This window comes from Dipodomys merriami, unplaced genomic scaffold (genome assembly GCF_024711535.1).
Source record: "Dipodomys merriami isolate MVZ:Mamm:240054 unplaced genomic scaffold, mDipMer1.0.p SCAF_49, whole genome shotgun sequence".
Lineage (NCBI taxonomy): Eukaryota > Metazoa > Chordata > Mammalia > Rodentia > Heteromyidae > Dipodomys > Dipodomys merriami.
In genome coordinates this window covers 138,515-163,400 of record NW_027206057.1, presented here as the reverse complement: position 1 = coordinate 163,400, position 24,886 = coordinate 138,515, and the positions used below count along the sequence as shown (strand labels likewise).

At 34.0% G+C, this 24,886-nt stretch overlaps 1 protein-coding gene across 6 annotated transcripts in view; it reads right to left on the bottom strand.

Moving 5' to 3' along the window:
- Gulp1 (GULP PTB domain containing engulfment adaptor 1) overlaps positions 1-24,886 on the bottom strand; it is a 151,138-nt gene that overhangs the window by 3,494 nt on the left and 122,758 nt on the right. For 2 of the 6 annotated variants that reach the window (XM_069995619.1, XM_069995621.1), the window contains 6 exons: positions 15,436-15,552; positions 15,140-15,163; positions 14,566-14,658; positions 6,132-6,356; positions 4,425-4,563; positions 2,449-2,543 (listed from right to left, as the gene is read on the bottom strand). In XM_069995619.1, coding sequence (XP_069851720.1) covers positions 2,449-2,543; positions 4,425-4,563; positions 6,132-6,356; positions 14,566-14,658; positions 15,140-15,163; positions 15,436-15,552 — 693 coding nt within the window. The remainder of the gene's footprint in view (positions 1-2,448; positions 2,544-4,424; positions 4,564-6,131; positions 6,357-14,565; positions 14,659-15,139; positions 15,164-15,435; positions 15,553-24,886) is intronic. The other 4 variants (XM_069995623.1, XM_069995624.1, XM_069995622.1 and 1 more) reach the window with 3 other exon arrangements.

The window sequence follows — 24,886 nt, the reverse complement described above, 5'->3', positions numbered from 1 at the left end:
ATGTTTTTTTTTATTTTTAAGATCATTTTAGATTCCCCTTAGGCTAATGTAACCTTCGGTCTTCTTATAAGGCCCGTTAGTTTCCTTTCCTTTCAAAATAAAATGTCTTGCATATTTTCTTATCTTCCTCAGAAGGTTCATTTTGTAAATCATAATTTAATAAATTTGCAATCATTCTAAATTTTCCATATTCTCTTGAGTTTCAAACTTGAAACTAGGCTTGTTTACATAAGGTAGTGATAGGAATTAATATAAGCTAATATCATAAAGACTGATTTTACAACTAAATAAAAAGCAACTAGGTGAGTGCTGATGGATCACACACTTGTAACCCTAGGTACTCAGGAAGCTAAGCTCTAAGAAACTCATTTGAAAGACAAAATAATTAGCGAAAAGCACTAGCTATGTGCTCTGTCACTTAGACAAGGAAAATATTTCATTGGCCTTATTAAACCCATACTACTTACAAACCTATTATTGCTATTCAAAGATACAAATATTGACTGTATATATTAGGTTAATTAAAATAGAAAGGATCATAACAAACTCATTATAGGCATTACATAATAAGAATACTATTGAACTTCAAATTGAGCTACGAAGTAAATCTACAACTATCAGAAATAAGCGATAAGGTGAACAACGTAACCGCAGCAAAATCGCTGAGCGATAACCATAAAAATCTGTTATGAAACATCCTTAACAATAAATGATCAGTTGTATCCTAAACCATGCCAATATCAAGAATTCAGGTTTTACAGGATTGTAAGCCATTTAAAAGTATTAGGAAAACAATATACCAACCATCTCTGGCGCTACCCACCATGAAAGCAGAAGAGAATAAAAAAGGACATCAAGAACATATTAGAAATAGCAAACACAAATTTCACGCACAAAACCACAAGAACTCCCACCCAGGGCCCCTGTCACATTCAATTCTACATACATACATACATACATACATACATATATATATATATGTATATACATATATATTTGCCCCAGGTATAGCTGCATAACTGGAAAAAAATAATATTTTTAAAAGAAATTGCTTTTGGCAAAATTCAGCATTTTCAAAAGCTAATTGTATGTAATTTGAGTGAAAGTTTCATAGTATTTGAAATGTGGAAAAGGGATAGAAAGTTGGTGTCATCAAACATAAACAGATGCAAAATATTTCTGCTGAATTAAACGTAAGTCTGATATTGTGCTTTTGGTTATAGCCAAATAATTTCATCCTTCCTATTATATCAAATTATTAATTTACATTCTATTAGTGTTATAAAGTTCATTTTGAAATCCTAATAAGACTATAAGAATGCCAATTAGAGTGTGCGGAAGTGAAGCACAATGTGAATAGGAATGGATTATCCCAGGACCAGTAAGCAGAAATACCTCCCCTACCTGACTTTATTGTCCTCATTTTCTCACCCAATTAACTTCATAAAACTGTTTAGAGTCCACTTATATAGTTAGTTTCATCAAAACATGAGGAGCAAATTGAAAGAGAAGACTTTACTTTTTAAAAGTCTATTTACCAATCATGGCCCATTGAATAAAGCTTTTAAAACCAACGTTTTTTTTTTTTTGTCGGTCGTGGGGCTTGAACTCTGGGCCTGGGCGCTGTCCCTCAGCTCTTCAGCTCAAGGCGAGCGCTCTACCACTTGAGCTACAGCGCCACTTCCGGTTTTCTGGTGGTTTATTGGAGATAGGAGTCTCACGGTCTCTCCTGCCCGGGCTGGCTTTGAACCGCGATCCTCAGATCTCAGCCTCCTGAGTAGCTAGGATTACAGGCGTGAGCCACCAGCGCCCGGCAACCAACTTTTTTTTTAAATTTTAAAGGATGACTTAAATTAAAAAAAAAAAAAAAAAATATATATATATATATATATTATGTAGGAAAAAGAGAGGAAAAAAAGAGAGAAGGGAGAGAGAGAATACCCAACTGGACTACATTCCTAAATATGTTGTCACTGGTATCTGCTTTCTCAATAAGAGCCGAGAAGTCATGAACCACAGCTACAATGCTTCTTTTCAGACAGAATGATTTCACTCTTACAAAGATCTTCCCTCATTTACCCATTTGCAATTTTGAAATTCACAGTTGTTAAGACTGGGATCAAATCTTATAAATCTAATAAATGACCTTTTAATTTCTGGATTTCAAAACAACAAGCTATTGTAATCCATGACAGTTTATATTTTAAAAAAGGAACTATCTACTTTTTACTGTAAATTGAGCCATTAAAAAGACCATTTAATATTTAAGCTATTCAGAACTATTTTGGGAGGACATGTAGAAACTTTAGAATTACATTTTAATGTACTTATATTAAGAATGTTATATGCCATCAATTCAAGAGAGAGTAGTTTGGGTATATAAGTTATTTCTTGTCCTAGACTAAAAAGAAATAAACCATGAATGGACCAATTTATTAAAGTAGTCACCTGCATCTCATCTAATTTTGATTGAATGTCTGGAGGGAAATCCCCTGCTCCACAGTTAAATGGGTCAAATGGTTCAGCTCCAAAGAGGTCTCGTTCTAAAAGGAAGAAAACATGTCAAGTAAGTGAAAAACAGGAAATAAGTTGTGGTGAAATAGATTTCAAAGGGAGGATTAGATGAATAAATACAAACAGATTTATAAATACAAATAACCCTCCATATGACCAAATAAGCCACCAGCTATCCTTTGACTATGATGCTGCCTGGAGTGTAGACTAACTCAGGGAGCAAAGATTCAGTTTATGATATCAAAAACTGTTTAGTAATAAAGTGCTATTATCCAAAGAAGGTTCTGTGTCTTAATTACGAGCCTATAGTTGTAATCCCAGCCTCTCAGTAGGCAGAGAATGGTAGAATTTTGGTTCAAGGCCACACTTGAACCATTCTTGGCTATATGTTGAATAGTGCTAACATAGCTATGCAGATGTTTCTTGGACAGACTGATTTGATTTCCATTGGACACTTACCAAATACTGGAATAGCTTCATGACCTGGTATTTATTTTAATTTTTAATGAACATACTATTATCCATAATAGCTAGTGAATTACTACTTGCAATAATGTGCAAGGATTCCCTTTTTTTCCATAGCCTTACCAACTCTAGTTATAATTATCTTTTTGACTGCTGTCATTCTAGCTGCAGTGAAGTGATGTTTTTCTGTGGTTTTAATGACATTTCCCTGATGGTTACAGATATTGAATCTTTTCCATGTACCTGTTCACCATTTCTACATCTTCCTGTAACAACTGTTTATTTAGGTACAATGCCAACATTGTGTGTGTGTGTGCGTGCGCGTGTTGGTCCTGGGGTTTAACTCTAGACTTGAAGTCTATCCCTGAATTTTTTTTTTGTTTTTGCTCAATGCTAGCACTCTACCATTTGAGCCATATTTCCACTTCTGATCCTTTTGTTGGTTAATTGAAGTTAAGCATCTCATGCACATTTTTTCCTAGGCTCACTTCAAACAATGATCCTCAGATCTCCTGAGTAGCTACGATTACAGACACGAGTCACCAAGGCCAAGAGTAAAGTTGTTTTAATTGAGAGCTTTGATGGTTATTGTTTTAAATACTTAACACAAAATGTATATAACCACTTATAAACAATACTTAACACAATGTACTTTTTAAGTTCTACAGGCAAAAAAAATAAACTATCCTGCCTGGTATTAGAGTGCTTGATTAAAAGTTCAGAATTATATTCAAAATATTATAATGTGAGTTAGGAAGAATGCAATAAAGTGTAAAAAGCAATTTCTCATTTCTTCAATTTTCCTAAGGGATTAAGAGACAGACTCCTGGCCATTAAAACTTTTCTTTCTGTTTATGTGATGGGGGTACAGATCAATATATAACCAAGATGCTAAAAGAGGACACACTTTGATGCTTCTTGAAGATACACAGAAGATAAATCAATGTCTTTATAGTATCTTGATTATCAAAGAAAAATCATTTCAGAAGGTTATATATAAACAAATCATGAAATTCTAATAATCCATATATTTTTCTCCAGAGGATATCTGTATATTCTACCATAATATCTCTATCCCCTATTAAACATGTTAAAATACTGAAATTATTATCACCACTTATTTTTTAGACAAAGTAAAACATTTAAAATATATCCCTAACCACAGTAAACAAGTAATTAGATAATTTTATTGTAGTTTCAATAAACCTACCCCAAAAGATTATTTTTCATACAATAAGTTTCCACTGCAAATATGGATGTCTTTAATAGTATATTCTGGATTACTACAATTTATAATTGTAAACAATTACCTGGGTGCAGTATATGCATAAAAATAGCACTTCAATGATCCAGTGTTTAATGAGCTTGTCATTTTGCACAAAGTGTGAAACATTTCAATTATATCCCAGTACGGCCACACATACTGACTTACTTAGAACACTTACTGATCTCTGTAGATCTACTAGGTACAGGAGGGGGCTGTGTGCCATTGCGCGCAGGTGTGGAAGACTGGTGTGACATTGGGGAAAATGGAATCATATCGAAGATGTCAGTGGAGGGAGACTTAGATGTCACACTGCCTGCCTGTAATGATGATTATATGCGTTAGCATGGAGACACCTATTTCATATGAATATAGAAATTATAAATGAATTCAGTTGAATCATAACTTACCACTCATGTATTAAAAACAAAAATATCAACACTGTCATAGAGTTTAATCTGTTATGCCAAATGTTTGAAGGAAATTTCTGTAAAAATACTCTGAAAAATGCTACCAAAGATAGCAGCAGTGTAATTGTAGATGAGCATACAGCATTGGATAGATTTTTATGCATCTAGAAATACTAGACATTCATATCAGAAAATTAGAAATGTGGGGAACTGCATAAAATATGCTATCTCTAATACAGTAAACAGAAAAAATCGGCAGTGACCTGCTTTCCCATTTACAAAAATTCAAATACACTGAATATTTTTATATTCTTAGAGTACATCTTAATTTGACTTCATAAGTAGAATGACAACTGGATATATGTGTTGTATTTCATTACTGACAATTTTAAGCTTTTTGTAATAATCAGTCATTTTACAAAATAAATTAATAATTACCAGTATACCATCAAAATCAGTATAACTTGAGTATCAATACAGAACAGTTGCAGGAGAAATAAAAGTCCTATAAGGTAGCCAGGAAATAATCATCACCTTGTCAAAAAAAGGAAAATACCTTAGTATAATCTATAGGAACTGTCTGACCTGATCATGAATAAAAGAGAATTCCCCTCTTGAAGAAATAAGAGAGAAAAAAGGCTTACTATTCCTACTGGATCATGAACAGAGATTGACTGTTCAGAACATATTCATTTCTGATTCATAGATGATACAGGTGATGACAAAATGAGGCCAATTATATGTGCAGAGTGATGGATTTGCTATTCAGTTAAAATGTATAATAGTGTATTTTTTCATGCAGGAAAAAACTGCTCTCATCTCCTTCCCTTTAACAGTTGGCTTTCAGCATCTCTAAACCCTTACTTTTTATTCAAGAATATTACTCTCTTAATTATCTCATCACTTCTATTCCCTGCTTTTCATAACTCTCCTCCTTCTCAGGAAAAAACAAAAAGTACTCATATCCTAACTGTCATTGAAAATGAAACAAAGGACCAAATATGTGTCCTTTTAAAATTTTTTTTAAATTGCTGAAGCCTCTCCTCTTTTTGTTTTTTTCCTTCTTCCTGTTTTTTTCAGGGCTCTTTCAAGACTAGTGTCCTTAAAATAGACACTCGTCTTCCTGTCCTAACTTTTATTTCATTCAAATTAGATTTATTTCAGATCAATCTAGATGTTGCTCTTTTTGCACTAACTATACAAAAACTCTTTTTTATATACACATTACCTGGCAATCATGTCTGATGGGTTATTTGAACTATTTATCTTATTTTATCTATGTGGACTTGTATACTGTCATCATTCTCTGCTAGAACCTCTGATATCACACTATCAAAGGAAATGAAAATGGCACACCAAGGTTTCAGATCCCATCACATTAATTCAAAATATGCCTGCCATTTTTATTACTACATAAAGTAAACATTCTGGAAGAAGTAAAAAAAAAAATAAAAGGAAGATTTTGTTTTCCAAATTACATGAGGTCTTGGAATGCTGTGCTCACTGCCTGGCTTAGGAAGGCCACTTTTAGAAGGTGGAGGTATTAACAGTCCCAGTGATAGTCTGGAATCAGACGAGTTGACAGTAGTGACAGAAATGGAAGACATATTTAGACAAGGAGATGAAGCATCACTATTATGCCAAAGAGAAGATGAGCGTCTCTGAAGCCCAGGTGGCTCATGATCAGACATTCGGTGCAGCAGCTGTAAAGGAACAACACAGAGAGAAATATGCTAAGGAGAAGGAAGAAGGCATGGAAGAAGGGAAAGGTAGGTATGAAAATTCATTTGTAAAAGGATGTTTTGTGAAAACAATAGTATACTTTCACACTAACTTCAGTAAAGTTTGAACACATTGTGGAAGCTGATTTGCTTAGTGTGGTAATCTTGAGGTTCTTGATTGCTTTGATCATTTTTCATTGAGATATCATAATTTTAGGTAGATTAAATATAAGATTGGCTTCACTAGAGCATGAGAAGTAAACAGTACAGAAGAAATTGGAAAATCTTGAGATTTGTTTTAGATCAAGCCAAAATAAATCTATGCAATGAAATGACAAGAGATCAAAGATGGTAGTGAGACCTCAGTAAAATAGGAGTGAACTCTTCTAAGTACAGATCTGAGCAATTTTCAAAAAACATTATCACATGCCTTTTAAGTGTAATGCTCAAGACATTCTTTGTAACTATTACTAATGGCACAGTTGTGTTTTTTAATGGTAATAGACACAGTAATTAAGGTCCAAAATTTCACTATGATCTAGTCTCTGATGAACTAATTTTGAACAGACTGGTCCTACTCATCTTGCCTTTCCTATTAAGTGTTGAGGGTTTTCAATTGTAAGATGTTTGGGGACTGGAAAGAGGAAGCTGTCAATAATCTCAATAAAGTCAAAATGTGACTCTATGTATAATAACTGTTTCTTTTGGGGGTAGGAGGGATCTGGTCATGGGGCCTGAACTCTAGGCCTGGGCGCTGTCCCTCAGCTCTTCAGTTCAAGGCTAGCACTCTACCATTTGAGCCACAGAGCCACTTCCAACTTTTTTTTTCTTTTCTGCTTATGTGGTACTGAGGAATTGAACCCAGGGCGCCTCATGCATGCAAGGCAAGCCCTCTACCACTGAGCCACCTTCCCAGCCCCCATAGCAACTGTTTCTTAACACATTTATTTGGATGGTTTTTAGAGATTATTTCCCATAAAGCAGGGAAACTTACTTCTGAGAGCTGCACTGGAGAGAGCCTAGCTATCGAATGCCATAGACATCAATGAACTAAACTAAAACTAAAACGAATTATTAACTCTTTATTCACTAACTGCAGTTGTAGAAGCAGGAGAACAGGAAGAAGCTACCTGGCCCATCACCACTCCATATTCCCCACATGAAATCACACTGGACATAGGTCAGAGTATCATTACCCAAGTTGGGCACTGGCTTTTAGTTGATAGATCCTGGGCAAAAAGTCCCTCAGGATTTTTGCAGAAGGGGACAGAGAGAAGGAAAAGGGAAAGGGAAAGACTAGGGTTAGACAATACTGAATACTAAGTCATAGAGGAGAAAGTATCTCCAAGATATCCAGAATAACACAGTGAAGGCAGAGCATTTCAGTGTGTCTTTGGCCAAGGGCTCCGAAAGAGGCCTCTAAAGTTAGAAATGCAGATATACGTAGGAGCATGGCTGGCCAGTGGGACTTAGGTCTCAGTTCCTTCAAACTCTGTGCTAACTGGTGTGAGGAAGGGCAGCTTTCCCTATAAGGCTTTGCCTAGTGGGCTTGGTTATTTCCAGTGTTCAGACTGAAAGGATCATGTCTGTCGCTTTGGCCTAGAGCTGTACTCCTAAGCTAAAAGTCACAATGGACAAGGATTTTCAACCAATATTGATAGGACTTGGATGCAGCAAACAAAATGTGACTTCTGACAAACCTAATTGTCAAAGTTAGTGAACTAAAACAAGAAGGATCAACAAGTTTGAGGAACATTTATTACCCAACAACTACCACCTTCCACATTTGTGGAAACGGGGAAAATGAGAGACTTCAGTTGAAGAAAAGATTGAGTTCGGAAGTAAATCACAGATATTCTCAGTTATATTTGACTCTAGTAATATGCATACATGGCAGAATTACTTATTTTGGTTGACATATGACATATGTTAGCCAGAAAATCCTCCCCGATGCCTCAAAATGGCCAAGTCAAAATAGCTTAATATAAAGGTACTCCAGTATTGCTATTATGGTGTTAATACATCATGTTTTCTCAGGATGCTCCTTCCTCTGGGAAAATAAATGGAAAAATAAAGATTACAACTGGTTGTGGTTGCTAGTGGCTATGTCTATAATCTGAGCTACTCAGGATGTTGAGATCTGAGGATCGCAGTTCAAAGCCAACTTGGGCAGGAAAGCCCATGATACTCATATTCAACAAACTACAATTAAAAAAAAAAAAAAAACATCCTTGAGACTCTCATCTCCAATAAACTATCCTGAAAAAGCCAGAAATGGTGCTGTGGCTCAAGTGGAAGAGTGCTAGCCTCAAGCATAAGGAGGCTCGGGGACAGTGCCCTGGCCCTGAGTACAAGCCCCAGGACAGGCAAAAAACAAAAACAAAAAAGAAACCTCACGTTTCTATATCAAGGAGAATTCTACCCTCAAAAATTACTTGTCAATTATGCAGGAGTTGTTTAGCTATTGAGGCATAATAATAGTAAGAGTCACATTTGAGATTTGTAGTTGCTATAGGTTAGGCTCTGGTTGCTATTTTCCTGTGACAACTAGATGAATATCACAACAGGGATGCAATCCTATCATTAGCTATTTAAACAATAAAATAATTGCATTAAAATTATATAAAGTCTGAGGTAATATATAATATATACAGAAATACTAGGACATTGAAATTTTATTCTCTTCTATTAATTATATTGGCAGCATAAACCTCCAGACTCCTTTTAAATATAATAAATTCCAGACTAAAAGCCAGGTGCTGGTGGCTCATGCCTAGCTACTCAGGAGGCTGAGATCTGAGGATCACGGTTCACAGCCAGCCCAGGCAAGGGAAGTTGTGAGATTCTTCTCTCCAATTAACCACCAGAAAACTGGAAGTGGTACTGTGACTCAAAAGCTGAAGAGTTCAGAGACAGAGCCCAGGTTCAGAGTTCAAGCCCAATGACTGACCCCCCCCTCAAAAAAAATCCAGACTAAAATATGATTTTTCAGTCATTAAAAAATTAGAAATTTAAATTTTCATTTGGGATTATATTTTAAAAGTAACTTCCTTTAATTTTGTAATTTAAAAAAATGATGGTTTCAGTAAAATTTTTAGTTAGGAAACTGAAAGATTATATTACACTAAATGTGGGCAAAATAATCGTAAGGACAAATGCTCTAGTAGATTGTTCTAGATTGCCATGTTGCTTTTTATGGTACATTTTAAAATTAATGAGTTGATGATTTAGAATTTAAACCACCAGAAATGTAGCTCTCAGGTTTCTAGGTCCATGCTTGGTTTGTATTAACTTCTTAAAGGTAAAACCTATCATATTACGATTAGTTCAAAAGGCTTCCATGTTAAGTGCTGTGAGTCTCCACAGATCACACAGAGAAAGAGTGGCAAAACGACTTCATCAAGGACTTATCAGAGCTATAAAGGGGACATATTTACTTCTTTTAGATAGAATTTACTTCTCCTAAGTCATCTTTGTTGCAACTAGCAATTATAAAAGTGAAGTTGGGGACTAGTAATCAGTTCTTGTGGGCACCAAACGTTCTTGTACTGATGTTTATGTTTCAACTGTCTTTGTTTAAAAACTCATGCTGGGTGTCTTGTGTAATTGAGAGTTTTCACAATCTGCTCTTCCCCATCTTGACTTCAAGAATACTTGAGAGAGCACTGTGGAAAATTAAATAAGCAGGTTTGTTTACCCACAGTGAAAATACGTATTCTAGGTTATAATAGTCTTATCAAGTGTAATCAGTGGCTACAGTGTTGTCAAATTTTATCAACACTAGGTTTCATTGAAAGGGGGACATTTGTTTTGATCTGCAGTAGAATGTCCAATATTCTTGAGAACTATAATTTTATTCATCTAACTTCCTGACAATAATCTGATTTGTTTAAAAATGTCTAGAATCAATATGGCAAAATGTTAGCACTCAGTTAATGAGTCAAGAGGAACAATTTGATTTAACTTGGTATGTGTGCATAGATAATGCAACAATCTTCTGAGGTGTTCACAAGACTAGGAGGGCAGAATAAACCCCTTTTCTAATATAAATACAAGCAACACTGCCATGTGAATGTAATGAATGGAAATCAGATTGTTCCTAAGTAATCAGTACCAAATGGTGAAAAGCCCAACCTCTAATCTATTGCCAAACCACGAGAGCACAGCAGAAAAGCAAAAGCAAAGTCAAGTAACGGAAATTTTTCAGTGTATTTAAATGTTCATTTAAGACTACAGTCTCTAAAATAAGTGAGAGGATTTCTACAATCTGAATGTGATACAGTGATATGTACTATGAACATTATCAAAGCCAATTTCATCTTCCTGAAAGGGGGCTCATGGCTGAACCAACTGACAGAGACATGTAAACATTCTGAGTAGATCCTTGTACATGTCTAGAGTCATCTGCTTTGCAGAATTTCCTCATAACATACTGAAAGCTTTCTGAGGATCTGATGCCGAATTAACTGTATATCCTGAAGTCACCTATGTTACAATTTTCATGTACATAATGGGATCCATAAGTCATTATGATGATTCTTCTTTGATTAATGCAGAGAACATTGTCTCTAATTCTTTTGTCTCTAATTCTTTAACAAACTGCTGAGAATAACAATAATTGTGCAGTATTCTATCCACAAGTCTTCTGAACTCAAAACAAACAAGTTCTAGAGTTTATTTGGTACCTATGAGGCAATCTGTGAGGTGCTTTGTGGTCTAACCTTGAGTCCTATAAAACAAGATCCAAATTTCATAAGAAAAGATTTAAAACATTTCTGACAACAGAAATGGGTTTTATTTCAGATCTATGGTAAGCTGTTGAGAGAGACTTACATGTTAAATTTATATTTTAATTATCTAAATTTTTAAAATAAAATTTCAATAGTTTGGATCAATAGTAAATATTTGAAAGCAAATATTTATAGGCATGACAAACTTTCATATTAAATAATTCCAAGCAACATAAACTCATCTATTTCTATTTAATGTCAGAAAATTGGGAGCTCATTTTAAATATAGTATTACTAGCATCAAATAACTATTTCATAGCTACATAAATAAAACTGAAAATGAAAAACAAAAATATCAACTGTCTTTTAAAAAATAAAAGCACATAGCCAGGCACAAGGGTTAATGTCTGTAATCCCAGTTGTTGAAGAGATCAGGAGGATTACAATTAGACACCAGCCCAGGTAAAATGTTTGCACGACCCCATCTCAACCAATAAAAACTGGGCATGGTGATTCATACCTGTTACAGCAGCTATAGGGAAGTATAAATATAAAGATTATGGTCCACCTATATGGAAAGCATAAATATTAAAACTTTGGTCCAGACTAGTTGATGCATAAAAATGTTTAAAAAAAACTGAAGTAAAATGGGCTGGGGACATGGCTCAAGTGGTTGAGCACCTGCCTAGAACAAAAAAAGCTTTGACTTCAAACCTCAGTCACAGATAGATAGGTAGATAGATAGATAGATAGATAGATAGATAGATAGATAGATAGATAGATAGATAGATAGATAGATAGTAGATAGATACATGGTAACACATACATCATTTCCCAAATCATTTGACCACATAAACTATCAATTTATATTTTGAATATTTTGCACTTAAATCTTACACCTAAATTTTATTAGCTTAAAATATCTTTGAGTTCATTTTTTAAATCCAATCATTACTTTTTTATTGTAAAAGTGATATGAGGAGAGGTTAGTTACGTATATAGGGTAATGAGTGCATTTCTTTTTGAACAGTACTACCCTCTCCCTCATTTTCTCCTGCTCCCTCCCCTCTTCCCTTCCTCACTTCTCCTCCCCTGCAAAGTTGTAAAGTTTGTTTCCAACATAGTTTTTAATGAAAATTGTTTCTATTTCACTTTCACCTATCACTTAAGTCTAGAGATAGTTGAAACATTCTCGCTATTTTCAAGTATATTGTTATTCAAGCATTGAAGCATATTGTTAGTGATTATATCATGGGACCTACTCTTCCTGCCCAACTGAATTTTTGTACATTTGACTAACATCTCCCTGAATTCTTCCAGTCCCATCTCATAACTCAGCCCAGTAGTGGCTACCATCCTATTTTCTCTCCCAATAACATTAACTTGTTTTTCCAAGAATAAATAAGATTATGTAATATTTGTCTTCCTGTGACTAGCTTATTTCATTTAATCTAATGTCTTCTAATTTTTATCTTAATTTTTTTTATTTTGAAGAGAAAATATGCATCCTTCAGTGTATCATAAAGTTTAACATCGTATGATAATATACAAAGCATTGGTACTAAGTAATTTTAGAGTTAAAGAAAATGTATAAATAAAGGTATCAGTATGTCAAAAACACAGATTTACAAAGTTGTCATTTGCATTATTTGTATAATGATCAATGACACCCTTTTGTGAATATCATTTTAAATGCAAAAATGTGGTTTACAGAAAGTGATTTCATCTTTCATTCAAATTTTAGTTGTAGCATTTGAGGTATTTTATTCAGGTAGACTTACACTGGCATAAACACAGCACCTAAAATGATTATTAACTGTCTCAACTTCACAAGAAGTAATATATTTTAGTAACTATTTTAATGATTTCTCTTGTCTTTGTGTAACTGACTGTTCAATAACAATACCTAGATAAATGCATATATTTGTAGTCTGTATTTCATAGCTAAATAGTCCAAGAAACCAAAACAAGGTTCTGTTCTGTTCATTCTTCACCATATCTGTGACTGATTGGCTAAGCACAGATCACCAGTGGAACTTCATAACCCCAACCCTGACCTACCTTCTTTTCAGTTACCCTTTTGCTAGTCTCCAGCAGTATCTGCTGTGCAGATAGAAAACAAATTATGGGTGAAATCAGTTTGATCATTGTTTGCAAACCTCTTTGGTCCTCCCAAATCTTGCCCCTCAAAAAGAGAGGACACACAAGATAAACAAGCTTTAGATTTTCATTCAGAATTCTGATACATCTCTTCAATTCCTCTGTCACCACGAGGCTGGATCAAAGGAAATGCAATGACTTCCAGACACAGCTACTTCCTTCTGACCCTTAAAACCCAGAATGTGATCCTTCAGTAACTCATTGTACATGCCGGAGGTTCAATACTTCACTCTCAACCTCTCTCTTCTGAGCCATATTATCTCCTTTTTTTTTTTTTTTTTTTTTTTAACCAACCCTATTCAAACAATGGAAAGACCTATTTTCAGCTTGGCACATGGAAAAGAATAATGGAAAATATTTGACCTATTTCCAGGGCATGGCGAGTTTGAAGCCTAAAGTTCTTACAGTGGCGTTCTTCTTCTTGGTGATTCTTTCTGGTTTTGTGTTTTACACACACACACACACATACACACACACACATAACATATAATAGTTTTGTAATTTTTAAAAACTCTTACAATTAAATTTCATGCCATAGAACAGAACATAAATTAGATATCAAATATTTTCAGTGAACAACATATACATTAAGGGAGACTATCATTAGTGCAGATCATTCAAAGAGAAAAAACAGATTTTTGTAAATATCATTTGGCCTTGAAAAAATACTGCCTTAAATTCTACCTTCCTCCAAAAACAATTCTCTTTACTAAAAATTAGGTAATGATTGATATCACACATAGCATTGGAAAAATTCTGGACTTTAAACTTGCAACAAGTCAGAAATAATTTAACTACAAATACTTGACTATTGTCTGCTGAGACAGCCACTCATTTTATTGTCTGCAAAAAAACTGCTTTAGTCCCAGAAGGAACCTTTTGCTATGTAATTGCAGAAACAATATTCAGTCATGTTTTCATTCCAGATTCTATAACGAAGTTCAGCTCTGCAGAAGTAGATGGGCATAGGTCATTACCTGTAACCTCAATGAACAGTAACCACTTGGGATGAGAGAAAGAACATGCTCCAAGAGAAAGAGTATATTAAACTTGATCATCAAACTCAGGTCTGAATTAGTAGAAAATATATCATGAAAGAGGAAAGGGAAAATAACTACTCTGTATTACCTAGATGATTTAACTCTCCTAATTAGCCTAATTGTTTTATAAGACATCTCTCTCCATCCTTAAATAATTGATCAAAAAGTATTGTGTGAACTTTTAAAGAATTTCTGACCCAGAGACATCTCATCTTATAAATCTTTTCTCAAATGAAACATATACATATTCAATATACTTACTGGAGATGTTGATACTTGAGTTATCCTTAACTGGTTTTCCAAATCTTGTACTTTATTTTTAAGTTCCATATTTTCTGTTTCTAAGTCTTGGATCTAAAAAGCAAGTGGTCATTGAGTAACTTTCAGGATTTATTTATTTATTTATTTGCTTGAAAGATAGTGGGTTTTATATTGGTTATTTTAACAAATAACATTTTGTACTATTTATAATTTATACTATTTAGAATTTTTATTTATGCTATTTAGAATGTATTTATACTATTTAGAATTTATATACTATTTAGAATTAATTGCCTGCACACGGCAGACAATTATTTGAAAAACCTTGGGCAGTACTGGAGGATTCTAGGTCATTGGAGAGACACATTCAATTTAAAACATATTTTATGTGTGTGCAAATTTTATGTTTCTAAATGTGTCACCTCTGTATGTTCTTGATACGCTGGGCAATTTATACTAGCAGTCTTGCAGTGTGACCACATGACAGTGAAATTTGCTCCTGGTGATGCAGAAGAATGGAGAAGGGGTGTAATATAATTACAAAGGAATCTGAGCTTCATGGGGAACCACTTACCCAACATCTGCTGCCTCTGCTGCTCTGATCCCCATGAGAAGCATCAGGAAGTGAAGCAAAAAATCACATGAGAACACTAAGTTCTTGTGGGAATTCAATATAAAAATTAAAAAAAAAAAAACAAACAAACAACTGCAGGGGATCAGGAATGAAAAAAAAATCTTAAGAGCACAGTGAAAACCCTCCCAACTAGTGAAAGGGAAATTTAATGATGGTTCTATTAACGTGTTTGATGCTATGCAAGCTTCCTCTACTTACACGACACAAATGTGAAACAACAACTTTAATTTACTCACTCTTTTCTGTAACCCTGCAATCTGTTTTCTTGTTTCCACATCTTTTCCTCCAGATTCTAGAAACTTCCTGTATGCCAGATCAAATGCTTGTCCAATTGTTAACGTTATCTCTTCAGCCTTTGTAAAAATCAAAGAAGATTGCCATTTTAATAGCAGTACGTCTGACTGCTCTTCAAATCAATTAAAACAAAATTCACTGTGAATCGAGATTAGACATTCATAGGAGTTATTCAAAAGGATATAGCACATGAGCCAAATACCTACAACTTGCCAGGCATATTAAAAATAAACAGGTTAGGCTCTGGTGGTTCATACTTGTACTCCTAGCTACTCAGGAGGCTGAGACCTGAGGATCACTGTTTGAACCCAGCCCTAGGCATGAAAGTTCATGAAACTCTTTTTTTTTTTTTTTTTGGTCCGGTTGTGGGGCCTGAACTCTGGGCCTGGGCACTGTCCCTCAGCTCTTCAGCTCAAGGCTAGTGCTCTACCACTTGAGCCACAGCGCCACTTCCGGCTTTTTTCTTTTTGCTTATGTGGTGCTGAGGAATCGAACCCAGGGCCTTGAGCATGCAAGGCAAGCGCTCTACCACTGAGCCACCTTCCCAGCCCGTTCATGAAACTCTTATCTCCACTTAACCACCAAAAAAGCCAGAAATGGGGCTGTGCCAAAAGGGGTTGTAGCACTCCCAGGAGTGCTGGCCTTTAGCATAAAAGTTCAGGGATAGCACCCAGGCCCTAAGTTCAATGACCAGCACAAAAATGAACAAGCAAACAAATACTAGAGGAGGCCACTAATGAAGTTAGAAGGAAAAGTTCTTCCACTCTTCATCCCTTGCATTTGTGGTATTTTTCCTAGATATTTTCTTCATTTTCTCAAATATTTATAACCTATTAAATGAAGGTACAGTGTCTAATGCAGTTTTTCTTGCTTTTGTACTATTTGTTTACTTTTCCTGGTGAGAAGGGTTTGTTAAATTCTGGGAGGGTAATCTGAATGAGGCCAGCAGGATGGTTTCTGTAGAAAACTTGAGGTAAATCCTCTAATTATTGCCTAGTGAAACTGAGCAATTCCAAATTCAGAATAAATCTTAAATACGCGAGGTGAAATCAGAAGTTTGAAAGCTTATACAAATAAGGGTAGGCAGGGTTTTTGTTGTTGTTGTTGTTGGTAAAAACAAGGCTAACTGAGCAAAATGTAGCTGTCATCTTGAAGTTGGTTTAGGAAACATTTGCACTCTGGACAGCTGACTAGAGATTGCCATAAATACAGAGTTGACTAGCCCACTTCTAGTTCATTCATATCTTCATTGATTTTGTGTTATCCTGCATTAAGTATAAACTAAAAATAAGGCTTATTTATTATCATTGAAAAGAAGTTTGATAAAGGCATTAATCAATTTCAGGAATGGTGAACAACTTAGTAAGACTAATTTCTACAATGTCTTAATGGCAACTAGCAGTAAATTAGTGGTTACATCAATTAGTGTTACTAATAGTAACATTACATATTGACATCACCATGCTTCTGTTAATCTACTACTGAAATTCAAACAGTTGTGTTACAGAATTTAAAATTTAGATGATCTCATTGACAATGTCATTTTTCTGCTTAAGGAAGATTTCAATTATAAAATAGAGGTTAACATAATTAAACAAAATGCAAAATATAGAAAAAAGCTGGGCATCAGTGGCTCACATATGAATCCTAATCCTAGCTACTCAAGAGGCTGAGATCTGAGAATCATGGTTCAAAGTCTACCAGACAGGGAAGTCTTGAAGACTCTTATCTCCAAATAACCAGAACAAAACTTGAAGTGGAACTCTGTGGATAAAGTGGCAGAGCACCAGCTTTGAGTGAGAAAGCTAATGGATAGAACTCAGGCTTTCAGTTGAAGCGCCAGTCCTGGCACATAAATATATTTAAAAATATTTTAAAATATATTTTAAAACCTTTCTATTTATTAAATTACCCGTTCAATGTGTCTGTCTAATAAGACATGCTATGTTCAAGTCCTCAGTATGCTTAACTGATAAAACTGTTGATCATTCATATTATTTATAAGAGCTTAAAAATATTCTTTTTATTTATTTTTTAAATGAGTTTTTTATTGTGAAAATATCGTACAGAGGGGTTACAATCACATGGTAATGAGTACATTTCTTATCAAGCATTGTTGCAGCCTCCTCCTTTGTTTTTTCCCTCATATCCCTGCCCTCCCAGCATGACTACACCTCCCTGGCCCGGCCCCCCTTCCCCCGCCCCTGCCCCAGGGTAAAGTTCATTTTTCAACCTAGCTTCTTGTACATCTCATTGTTGCAATGGGTCAAATCTGTATCCCTATTTAAGCATTTTGTTTTTTTGACTCCCAAGTCCTTGCATTTCAGAGAGGAAAAGACTGGGAAAGTTAAGATTTATATACAATGGAATGCACAGACCATAATTGTACAGTCACATGGTTAGATAAATTTCCATGTTAACAAAGTATCCTATTATTAATACATGAAATATATTTATCCCCTCAGAAAGCATCCTATGTTTATTTCTAGTCAGATCAAATTTGTCATTAGTAACCATTGCTCTAATTTACAAGACTATGGATCAATTTTGCTTGTCCTTGATATCCATGAAAATAGATCATTTAGTATATACTTTTTGGTGTCTACATGCATTTGTTAACATAATGTTTTTTGAGTTTTACATATGTCACAATATTCCATTTTGTTTTATTTATTTTATTAGTTTTCAATGCTATACATTTACTGTCATTAATTTTTCCAACTTTCTGCTGATGGACATTCAAGGCTTTTTCAGTTATAAACAAAAAAACTACAGATGTCCTTTGAAGTCTTTTTTAGTATCTTCTGATCGCCACTGTATTGGTGAGTACTTTTTGTTTACATGTAGAATCATGTGTCTTTTAATTCCCTATTTTTAAGACTTAATAATTTCTTCTTTCATATGTAATCTATGATATAACTAAAAGTATACAGATGATAAATAAGATAGATAAATATAGATAGATAGATATCCTGAAGTTTGTCAGACTTCTCAAAATTATAATTGATATATTTAATTCCATTTGGGGATTTTTTTCAGGCAGCAGGAAATGATTGTTTTTAAAAAATATACAATTTAGCCGAGTGCTGGTGGCTCATGCCTGTAATCCCAGCTACTGAGGAGGCTGAGATCTGAGGATCACGGTTCAAAGCAGCCAGGTCAGAAAAGTCCCTGAGACCCTTCTCTCCAATAAACCACTTGAAAACTGGAAGTGGCGCTGTGGCTCAAGTGGTAGAGCGCTCGCCTTGAGCTAAAGAGCGCAGGGATACCGCCCAATCCCAGAATTCAAGCCCCACGACTGACAAAAAAAAATTAGAATATAACTGTAATTTAACTTCAAAAGTCTATAAATCAAAAATATGTATCAATACAGATCTCAAAATAGCTTTATGAGACATACCTTTAATAATTCATTCAAAAATATCTTGCTTGGAAGATACTTCATATTCCCACAAAACTGTATTTATTTTTGCTGGTTCTGGGGCTTAAACTTGGGGCATTTTGCTCAAGACAAAACTAAGAAACTTACTATTTTCATTCTAGTAATTTAATGAAATACAAAGAGAAAAAATTACTTTAAAAAAGGATTGTTTCTAAATATTTTAAAAGGCAGCCTATAACTACAAAGAACAAATAACTTCTTATAAGTTGACATTGAGGAAGGACTAGATGCAATGATTTCTCCTATTATTAATTACATATGATTCTTTTGACAATGAGTTATTTTCGTAGAGAAAATTATTGAGTAACAGAGAGGTTGATGTCATAACATCAGCAAAGTGTTATGTAGTAGTTTTATAAGCATATTGGGAACTACTGTTAAATTACTTCAAAATCAAAGTAATGAATAATGTGTTGTTACAAACATTTGAAAAAATTCTGAAAAGGAAATAATGGCTAATTGGTTTGACACTGACTATATTTGACTTATTAAATCAAGAAGCCAATTCAACCATCACAATGAACTCCATATTTCATCTTTTTTTTTTCAATTTAATGAGATGGCTATAGAAGTTGTATATGTAGGAAACCCTCATAATATAACATCATTTTACCAGGGAATTGAATTCCAGTCTTGGAGTATATGAAGTCATGCAATCAGAGTTAAACTATATAGTTGGGCTTCTATAATTATTTATCTTTTGTTACTCTGGGAATTGCAGTATAACTGTCTGGCCTGTGTTTACTTAAAATAAGATCAATAGTTCAGTCCAAATAGGCCAGAACGTACTTTTTAAGTGTTTATTATGTAATCATTTCAGATTTACATCCAATTGTAAGAAGTAGTACAGGAAGGTCTTGTATATATTTTTCCAGTTTCTCCCAGGGGAGACATATTACAAAATTACAGTGCAAATCACAACCAGGATATTGATCATTGTAACAATGCAGAATAATTCGTTTACCACAGGAATCTCTGATTTAGCTGTTAGATAGGCAAAACCCTATTCTAGGCCTTTCCTTAGGCCATTGGCAAACTTTAGTAATCTGTTCTTCATTTCTATAATTCTGTCATTTATAAGTGATACAGGAATAGAAGGGAAACACATAATGTTCTGGAACCTTTCCACTCTCTACAGTCAACCAGATCATTGTGCATATTAGTATCTCATTCCATTTTATCAATAAGTAGTGTTCTATGGTTGGGATGTAACCAACTGTGCTTAATCATTGTATTTTGTTTGTATTTTGTGCCATTATAATCATCCTAATACATGTGTCTAGGTTTTTGTGTGAACACTTTAATCTTTGATTTTTCTGAGATGACTGTCTAAATATTTCATATGATAGTCGCATGTTAACTGACAAATTGTCTTTCTAGAGTACTGTGGCATTTTATATCCCCAGCAGCTTTATTTGACTCAACTAGGCTTTCTGACAGTTGTGCAGTTATAGCTAAGTCTTTCAATTAGATGTTTTAATTGAGCATTGTTTTATCTTTGCTCTCTTCAATTAAAGTTCTTTCCAGATTTTTCAAAAAAATTTTTTTTTGTTAACCAGCTCTTGTGTGTGTGTGTTATTGAACATCATGTAGGAACAAGGATTCATTTCATTCTTTAGAGTCCACATGTTATTTCCAGCCTTATTGTAAGGGCTACAAACTTAAGGCATGCATTTTATAGTACCAAGAGTAAAAAATAAACAAACAAAAACTGTCCTTTTCTATATTATTTTTAAAGTATTCATTTTTAACCCCATATAAGGAATCTGTAGTTATTACGATGCCTATAATCAAATTAAGATTTTGTTGGTTTTAACAAAGAGTGTGGATTTTTACTAATACTTTAAACCACAGACTGCTATGATTATATGGTAAAAGACATGTCATGATTTGAAACATTGCTCTTTTGTAATATATGTACTTAGTTATTATTTCTTATTCTCAGAATGACTTTATATCACAAAAATCTTGTTAAGATTTATTTTATATCTGGTTGGTTCATTGATTAAAAAAAAAATTTCTTTGTAGCCAGGTGCCAGTGGCTCATGCTTCTTTCTAATCCTAGCTACTCAGGAGGCGGAGACCTGAGGATCACAGTTCAAAGCCAGCCCAGGCAGAAAAGTCCCCATGAGATTCTTATCTCCAATTAACCACTCAAAAAATGGAAGTGGTGCTGTGGATCAAGTGGTAGATTGCTAGCTTAGAGCACAAACAGGCTCAGGGAAAGCACCTTGGCCCTGAGTTCAAGTCTCACCACTGATCAAAAAATATTCTCTATTAACATCTTTTTGATATATAGACTATACAATTGTTATGATTATTCTTAAAAATTTTACCATTCTTCTAGTCTGAATTTTAGATTAATTTCTCCTTGGCTCAAAGAATATATTCTATATGATTACTACAAGATTTTTATTTTAAATTGAGGTCTGTCTTTTAGCTGAGAAGAGAGTGTATTTTGGCAGATGATCCTTGAATGCTTGAAAATGTGTGGTTGTTGGGTGGAGTGATAACTTTTATTAGGTCCAATTGGTTGATGATTGTTGAGCTGTTATATCCTTGATGATTTTCTTCTGGTTGTTCTATAAATATTGGGATGAGTCATGGTGAAGTTTCCAAAAATAACTATTTGTGTAATCATTTCTGTTCTACCCTTTTTCATTTCTTATTTTGCAGTCCTGTTGGTTGGTCATGTATATTGAAGATCATTAGGTCTTCTTGTCCTTTCTATTGTTATACAATCTTTTTCTCCATTTCTAGTAGCTTTCTTTGCATCAAAGGCTACTCTGAAAGCTAACTTCTGCTATATTTGAATAATGCTTGCATATTACATTCCTTCCCCATCTATCTTCAAACTGCTTATACCACCTAAACCTTCCCATTTACAATTCGGTATAGACAATATGGATTTGAGTTATGCTTAATACAAATTTAATATGTATTTAATTAGCTTATATGGGATTTATATTTAATGTGATTTTGTATGTTAGGACTTAAGTTTGTAGTTAACAATTTTCCAATCTCTCTTCATGTTCTGTTTTGTTTTCACTCAATCTCTGTAGGTTTTAAGGTATTTATTTAAAAATTTTTTGTAATTAAAAAAATAACTGCTTTTAAATGTATCTCATACAGCTTTTTAGTGATTGCTCTGGGATTCTCACTGTGTTTGTTTTATTTATATTATTTATCATGGCTGGAAGTTTTCTGGTGCAAGTATAAAAAACTCCCTTTCCTCACAGCCTTTCAAATTCCTATTGATATTATAGTTGTTCACATATTTCTCTGATGTGTATATACATATACACTTAGAATCAAATCAGAATATAGCACTTTTACCATAATACATAAATCAGAAAACTATATTTACTAACATGCTTCCTAATCCTTTTCATTCTACCTTCATCTTTTCTCAAGGCTTTGTCTTCTATTATTCTGTTTAGAGACATGCCCCACCCCAGCAAACTATACTTAGGGAAGGTTTAGTAGGGAAAAGTTTGTCATTCATATGATAATTCTTTAATTTCTTTAACTCCTGAAATATATATTGGCCTGGAAATTTGATTCTGATTTGACAGTGATCCAACCACAGTATTCAAAACATTGTGTTTCTTCCTTCTTACCTTGATGGTTTGTTAAGATAATCACACTATCATGTAACTTGACCTAATTCTATAGATAAGGAACAGTTTTTATTGGTGTCAGATTTTCTGTCATTAGTTTCCAGAAAATTGACTATAATGTGTTAGTATGTAGGTATCTGGAACAGTGCTGTGTGGAACTCATTTAATATTTTGAATCTATAGATTTATGTTATTTGCCAAGTCTGGGACATTTTCAACTACAATTTCTTCAGGTATTTTTTTTAAAGTTAAGCAGCTTTATTTCTTCTTTCTTTTCAAGACTCTGATAATGTAAATTATTTGATGAATTTAGTAAATGCTGAGTTCTTCAGTCTCAGTAGCAATTAATATTTAATATAAGATGAAAGAACTGTGTTTGTAAAAGTTCTGAAGTAATTGTGAATCACTAGTTTAGGCTTAAATAAATCATATTCAACCTTCAAGGAAAGAGAACTTTAATAGACTATATCCAACAAAAAAAAAATAAAAGGACTGGGAATTAATTATAGAAAATATGATTTGGAATAAATAGGATTTATATTTAAAATTTAATGGAACTTTACAAGAGTTCCATTATGATCAAGAAACAAGTTTGTGGATGTCAAAGAAAGAAAATCAGGGGTACAAATCTATAAAAGGTTGATATATATCAACAGTTCTGATTATGAACCACTTTATAGAGAGCCATAAGGAATTTTATTTCTATGGGTAAGCCAAATCTCTTCAGTGCAAATGGTGAAAGGTTATTATGTCTTACACATAGAAGATATTCAACAAATATAACCTCTCAATCACACCATAAAAACATCTGCAAATTACCACAGTTAAGAAGCACATTAAATATTCAAAATTAATGCTTTCATTCAATAAATTTCAAAAACATTTTGAACTCCATAAAAATGTCTTTTTCTGTGGGTCTACAACACTGTCTTAAATGATAAGCACATTTTTCAGAGAAGTTGTCCATAATGTTCACTAATTCCAAGAGGCTATGATGCCAAAGTAGCTTAGCATATTTGCTTACCTTCTTTAAAGGACTTAAGTTTAAACTATACAGGAAATAGCCTGCATTATTTTTGGTACATTTTCTTTTTTAGGGGGGGGCGGGGTCCAGTTGTGGGACCTGAACTTTGGGCCTGGGCACTGTCCCTCAGCTCTTGAGCTCAAGGCTAGCGCTCTTATCACTTCAGCCACAGTGCCACTTTCAGCTTTTTTCTTTTTGCTTATGTGGTGCTGAGGAATAGAACCCAGGGCCTCAGGCATGCAAGGCAAGCGCTCTACTACCGAGCCACCTTCCCAGCCCATTATTTTTGGTACATTTTCAACATAGAATTTTCCTTATGGAAAAATTACTAGCATCTGTTATCCACCAGATACAGAAATTATATATAAAATAAAAAGGCATTTCTTTTCAAAGAGCTCACATACTGAAACCAGAGGTTTAAATTCCATTATGGTCATCATGATAGTAAGTAGTCTGCTATGTATTGAGAACAAGAAAAATAGTATATAAATGAGTAAGTAATGTTCTCTTTCTTTTTTAAACAAATAATGCTGTTGAATTTAGATGTTCTTTCTCTACTGAAGTCATCAATGGCTGCAATGTGAATGGAATGCACATTTTCTGTTTTATATCAAGAACTCAGAAAAGGTTATGTATAAAATTAGCTTGTGCTTGTAAGCACAGTATAGTGATATGGGTTTTCTTTATAAATCCAGATGATTAAAAGGCTATTGCATGACTTATTTCTGGAATTCCCTAAATGTTCTGTTACATTACTTTCACTCATACTCTGTCTGTCTTTCTGTCTGGCTCTCTCTCTCATTCTCTCTCTCTCTCTCTCTCACACACACACACACATACACACACAAACGAATGCATGCATATGTACATGATTTAATTACCTTTCATTATATGAAATAATTTTCAATGTAATTGGAGACTCATTTAAGAAGCCATGCAGCTTTTATTTCCAAGGACTTACAGTACTGATTACCATTAAGCTTATCCCTTTCAAGAAAAAATATAAACCTAAAACACACTTTTCTTCAACATTACTCTGCATTATGTGCATTGTACTAAAAAAAATGGGTGGAAATAAAATTACAAACAAATTAAATGATTAAAAGAGACACAAATACATAGAATGAGTAGGCATGGTGTTCTAATGAAAGAAATTTGCATGCAGGCATTTGCTTGTGAACATAAGAATTTAGTTAAGGGTGAAATCCTGAAGTATACTCTCATGACAGGATGAATCTATTAGTGCACGTAAGTATTTGCAGACCTCATTCTTTTCCAAATGCTTTACTAATGCCGGAAACAAGACA